Source organism: Juglans regia, chromosome 13, assembly GCF_001411555.2.
Source record: "Juglans regia cultivar Chandler chromosome 13, Walnut 2.0, whole genome shotgun sequence".
In the NCBI taxonomy this organism is placed as follows: Eukaryota; Viridiplantae; Streptophyta; class Magnoliopsida; order Fagales; family Juglandaceae; genus Juglans; species Juglans regia.
Window position 1 is genome coordinate 19,290,098 of NC_049913.1, and position 6,000 is coordinate 19,296,097.

Genomic DNA, 6,000 nt, shown 5'->3' on the forward strand with positions numbered 1-6,000 from the left:
AACTCAATTCTAACTCTGAATCTAACTCGATTCTGACTCTGACTCCATTTGTCGGAGTCAGAGTTTTTTTTAATTTTTCAGCCGGAGTTGGAGTTCGAGGTGTCACTGGATTGATTCTGAATTTGCCTTCTGAATCCGACTCCGATATTATACATATGTTATAAAATATGCATTTATTTATACATTTATCATATATACTAGTATATTTCTTTAGTTATATAACTAGAACTTATATAGTTAAATTCAATAATATACTATTATTAGATAATTATTATAAAATAATATACTTATACTATAATGTAAATAAACTAATAATAGTTTAGTTACTTTAGTATATATAAAAATCATAGTATTACTACCATACATAACCAAATATAGAAATAAGTTAGACACTAGAAATAAATTAGACACTAGAAAGTCTAGTATATGATTCAGTTAGAAATACGTTAGACATTAGTATAATAACATGTAATTAGACCATATAGTGTAAGTCTTGTATAGAAATAAATTAGATACTAGTATAGAAATAACTGATAAGTCTAGTATAATAAGTTAATAACACATAATACTAATTTACTAAAGTATAATAACATGTAAGTAGACACTAGAAATAAGTCTAGTGTAGAAATAAGTTATAAATAAGTTAGACACTAATATAGAAATAAGTCTAAATATAATAAGTTAATAACACATAATACTATTGTATAATAATATGTAATTAGACACTAGAAATAATATGTAATACTATAGTATGATCAAATGTAAATTAGACACTATAGTATAAGTCTAATATAAAATAAGTTAGATAATTAGTATAGAAGTAAATTAGCAGTGAATTATTTAGTTTTAGTTTTTAATTTTTGGAAAAAACTAAAATTTGAAAGCCAACAAAGTCAGGAGTCGAAGTTGAATCACAGCCTACACAAGTCGAAGTTTAAATCTGAACTCCGATAGAATCCGACTCCGACTATGTCGGTGCTCACCCCTTACTAAATTTGTTGTTTAACTCTTGCAAATGAGAGTCCATAAAAGCATTAAATATATCCACTCTATAAATTAATTCTATTATCACTTCTTTTTTAATCGTGGAGAAATGCATTGAGAGGTTATGGAGCACCTCTTGGAGTTTTCTATCAAGCTGCTTTTTTTCTAGAACGATTTTCGTCGAACATGTTTCAGCTCCCTCAAGCATGGTTGGGTATCGTGATCTGTTCTACCATGGAAAAATGGATAAAGAACGAAATGCACAGAAGGAAAGAGAAGGATGGAGCAAGAAAGCCAAGGATTCAATTAAATAAGGGCAATATGGACATTTCAATATTGATGACATGGAGGGTGTGAATTCCGTGCCCTCTTCCCAGCATGTATTCTAGTGTTTTTCTTTGGCGTTTAGAAGATAGGGATTTAGGGTTTTAGGGTTGGGGGTTCAATTTTTGTGAGGGTGGTGGTCTACATGTCACTAGGTACATGGCATCTACTAAACTATTTAAAAAACAGAGACTTTGGGCAGCGACGATTTTTGTCGCCAAAATAGCCAGGGTTTCCGCAATATAAAATATTTGTGTCAATTTCCTTTCATGAACTTACCAAAAGATTTATTAACATCGAAAATAATCGTCTTAATTGAATGATTGTCTCCCTATTGAATTTTTAGGCCTGGTTTGGATATAAGACGTGTTTCATTTCATCTCATATCATCATTACAATTTTTTCAAATTCTCACACAAAATATAATAAACAATTCAATTTTTTCAAATCCTAAAACAAAAATAATATTAAAAAATAATATTTTAACAATATTTTATTCAACTTTCAACTTTCATCTCAACTCATCTCATCTTAATTCACTATCCAAAAGGCACCTTAAGTTGACCTCAGGTCCTCAAGGGAGCTCGTTTCTTGTTTTGCTCGCCTTGGGATTGGGCCAAGTTTTGTGCGACTCGACAATTGGGCGACCTTTGCTCGCCCTTAGTCAAGTAATGAGGGAAAGTAAAGTGCTAGCCCAGAGGCGCACTATGAAAGACAAAGTACCCATACCCAGAATAAGCATGATGAGATGCAAAGGGTTGCTCTCTTGTCAAGCCCAATAGAAAACAAAGTTCTCGCTACCGAGCAAGCAAAGTCGAAAGCAAAGTGCTCACAAGAAAATAATAGGGTCAATTTCATAAAATAGACATAGAAAGTGGACTAATATTTGATAATGTCTGTTAGTCTAACAGCAAAAAAAAAAAAAACACTACGATCAACAACAAAAGAAAAAAGTCAAAATCCTAAAGCTTACATTGTTGAGAAGCTTGTTGACCATTTGCTGGAGCTGTTGGTGCCCAGCATTTTGGGGAAGGTACATGGTAGCTCCCAGACGCGTTCCATATGGATCTGTCAAAAGGCACATCACTTTGTTGGTAGTCGATTCTCTTTCTCTTCTTCCACCTCCATCGCTACGCCTCAAAAGGTACATCACTTTGTTGCAAGACCTAACTTATGCTCACCCTCTTGAAGACATCTGATCAGCCATGTGGGGGATGAAATTCCTTAGCCAAAAAGTAATGCTAAGATGGCCAATTTCGTGGGCCTAAATCAAATATGCCTCAATTTAGGGTTTTAAGAGGGTTTGGGTTGCAATCAGGCCCAAATTCAATTTCTCTTGGCCCAATCAAATATCCAAGATTAAAAAGGTTCGATAATGATATTCTAACATAAATTTGAAAGATTAATAGCATGGATTTCGGTTCCAACCATGCTTTTGGATTTTCAATTGGATTCCAACCATATAGGGTTTTACTAGGGTATAAATCCTCTTTGGTTTGGCACAATTGGATTGGCCAGATGGTATAGGCCGGTTTTTGCTTAAATGGCATGATCTCACACCTTGATTCCTTCAATTCCATCAAACGTTCCTCATGGTGCCAAGTATCTAATACTATTCATCATATGTGGCTAAGATCTTGCAAAGTGTCCAAATAAAACTTCTCTAACCTAATTTGGACATTCCACACTGTGATTTTAAAAACACTGCACTCGAGACGCTTATCGAGATTACTATTCACTCCAAGAAAGTGCATAATAAGCTTAATACTGAAAAATCCTAAATATTCATATTAACCTATGGTGAAAATCGTTTACTGAAATTCAATCTCAAAGTGCCTCTAAAAATAATTTCACAGTTTTGAATAGGCGTTTCATCCAAAATTATGAAAATGAGTTATTGCGCCATAAAATTCTAAATAATCAACTGAGTCTAATGGCATAGTTAATAATGCATTCTGACTCTTCTAACTACTTCAAATAATTAAAATCGCATTTTTGGCACCATAGTGAGTGATAACACTGACTATGTGAACAGACTAAAATCTATACGATTAGTAGATTCGTAAAAACTTATGGGATTTTCACGAGATTCCTAAAGCCTATAGAAATTTCACTATTGAATTTCTAGCAGGCTGTTACACAAACTCAATCACAATCTCAGAGTACAAACTCAGTCAGAGGCTATAAAACGAACCTTATAGCAATGCATAGCATTCTGCGATATCTTCAAATTTTAAAGAAATGGCATTATATACATACATATATTCTTGTTTCCGTAATGCCCAACATTAGAGCTGTTTTTCCAACACCTTGTGGAGCCAAAGGCTCTTAGTCAATTTGGGACTTGCAACTACGAGAAGAAAGAGTAATAGTTTTAGAAGTTACCTTGAGTGTATAATCCTAGCTACCAATCAAAAGAAGCCTACTGTCTGCAGACCAGCTGTAGGACAAAATGCAACATCAAGATTAGCTGCGAGGTAAGTGAACGGAGATGCATGGTTGACAAGCTGTTTGAAAGCAACAAGAACAAACTATAGTTTTTCACTAAAAGGACAAGATTCGTGCAATTTATATGTTAAAATATATATAAATCAGAACATTCAAATACAAAGGTATCTGTATTAGCAATTCCAGCAACAACTAGGGTAGCATAAATCAAAAAAGGTGGGGGAGATAGTCGTGGATATCAAAATAAATTGAAACAATCTAGAGGCAGAAGAAGGGGAAACACAAAAAAATAATGATGAATAATTTGGGATTGCAATTGAGGACAGATAATCAAATTACAAAATATTTGTACCTGTTGATGACCTGTCATGCGAGTTTTGGGATGCTTGCTGACAGAAGGTTCCCAAAGAAACATGGTAAAATCATCCGATCCAGAAACCAATCTTTCAGGGCCATTGCCTTTGATTTTGTTATACCTTTCCAAAGCAACCTGTAATTAGTAGCACAATGGGAAATAATTCGTTCTATCTGAAGGAAAGATGGAGAAAATTAGGAAAACATTCGTGCATGAAGCGGAAGTCTAACATGAAAAAAACATTACGGCTGCAACAGCACATGGCAATAATTGAGGCAGTGAGGACAGGAGAAGAATAGCGGGTAAAAGTTTTCACCTAGCGATTTGAATGCTAAAAGGCCAAAAAACTAAGTGTCTTCCCATTAAAATGAGCTAAAACTGAAGCCTTAAACTTGAGCGTCTAGTCCTCCCCAAAATTCATTTATATAAATAATTAAAAAATGATTAAAAAGAAAAGCTACGTCACAAATTATTAAGGGTAAGAGGTGATTGGGATGACCCCAATCCAGTAAATTACTTCAAAACAAACAAAATTTCTTTTTTCGGCTTTACTATTCTCTCTACCAATGGAACAAAAAGACCCTATAACTGTTTAAAATTTGGCTCCATAACCATTATCTCATTTGATACATCCAGCAACCGAACTCCACCTCTAACTCAAAAAAAAGAAGCAAAAATCTATCACATATACTACTCAATGACAGTTACCTTTTTCATTTCCTCTGGTGATGAATAGTGCTTGCCAGTATGGTCAAAAGCCCCAGTGCGAAGAACATATTCAGTGCTCAATGCAAGAGAGTTGACCCAATGCCCATGACCCTAAAACAAATATAAAAAGAGGAAGTTGGTAAAAATAAAAAATAAAAGGGAAAGAATTATTAGCAACACAAAGGACGACAACAGTAGATGTCACGTATGGGTTCGAATTTAGGGTTTGAAAGTAGTATTTTATTTATTTATTTATTTTTATTGTCTTTATATTTTTATTATCATTTTAGGAAAAATGCTAACCGAATTTAGTGATTCCTACCTCCGTATGGTTTATCCATTAGATTCCCATATTAGATTTGGTTCCTAGTTCAAGACTAACTCCAACTCAAACTCTTCAAAATCCTCCCAGAATCTGACTTCTCGTAGGAATAGGTCCTAAAGGGCAACTTCAAATTTCAGCCAATCTCCTGAAGGTTCACGTTGTTCCCTCCCATCGCCTATAAGAAACCCACAAAGCCTCTGAATTATACACACGAAAATTCTTGGAGAAAACTCGTTCACGCAAAGAAAGAAAAACTCACTCCCGCAAGCACCACCGTAGCCCCTCTCGGCAACCAACAGTCACCTCGACGGACCACCTCCCACACCACCACAGAAAACGCCGGCCAACCTAGCCCCTTCGCATCCATTCCCTTCCGGTAAGCCCATCGCCGTCAACCACCATTTTCTCTCCCTAGTGTTTTTTCGGTTTGATAAGTTCTCTCTTTAAACTCTCTAAACTAACTCTCTTTCTTGTGTCGCGCAACTGCCCAGAGGACCCAGTCGCGTCGCCAGTAGCTTCCAGCCACCCGTGTGTCGCCGTCGCACTCAGTCCCTCTCTCAGTGAGTTGCCTTTATGTCGCACGATGCTCCTCTCAGGAGCTTTTCTTTCTCAGCTTTAGGGCTTTTACTTTACAGGTGTTAGAATGGGTCGTGGGCCTTAAGCCTTTGGGCCAGGAACCTTATAAACTCGAAGAGGGCCTATTATCTCCCGGGCCATGTTATAAGCTGGATCCAATCTTACAGAAACTGGTATATTATTTAAGAAGACTGTTTACTAATGTGGGCCTACAGTATTATTAAACCTGGGTTGCAAAATCATTACATTGTTATTTTATAAAATACATAATATGTAGATA

General features: G+C 35.5%; 1 protein-coding gene across 9 annotated transcripts in view; it reads right to left on the reverse strand.

The window, feature by feature from the left end:
* Positions 1–5,714, reverse strand: part of LOC109006927 (notchless protein homolog) — a 12,838-nt gene extending 7,124 nt beyond the window's left edge. Inside the window, exons 1-6 of one of the 9 annotated variants that reach the window (XR_001998716.2) lie at positions 5,404–5,689; positions 5,142–5,319; positions 4,820–4,930; positions 4,109–4,246; positions 3,694–3,748; positions 2,135–2,503 (exon numbers count right to left, since the gene is read on the reverse strand). Coding sequence is in view for 6 of the 9 variants with exons in the window: in XM_035684651.1 (XP_035540544.1) it covers positions 3,720–3,815; positions 4,109–4,246; positions 4,820–4,930; positions 5,404–5,511 (453 nt within the window). In the remaining 3 variants the exon portion in view is untranslated. Of the gene's footprint in view, positions 1–2,134; positions 2,573–3,693; positions 3,816–4,108; positions 4,247–4,819; positions 4,931–5,141 lie in introns of those variants that run through there. The other 8 variants (XR_001998712.2, XR_001998715.2, XM_018986376.2 and 5 more) reach the window with 8 other exon arrangements.
* Between the last annotated feature and the right edge of the window lie 286 nt (positions 5,715–6,000).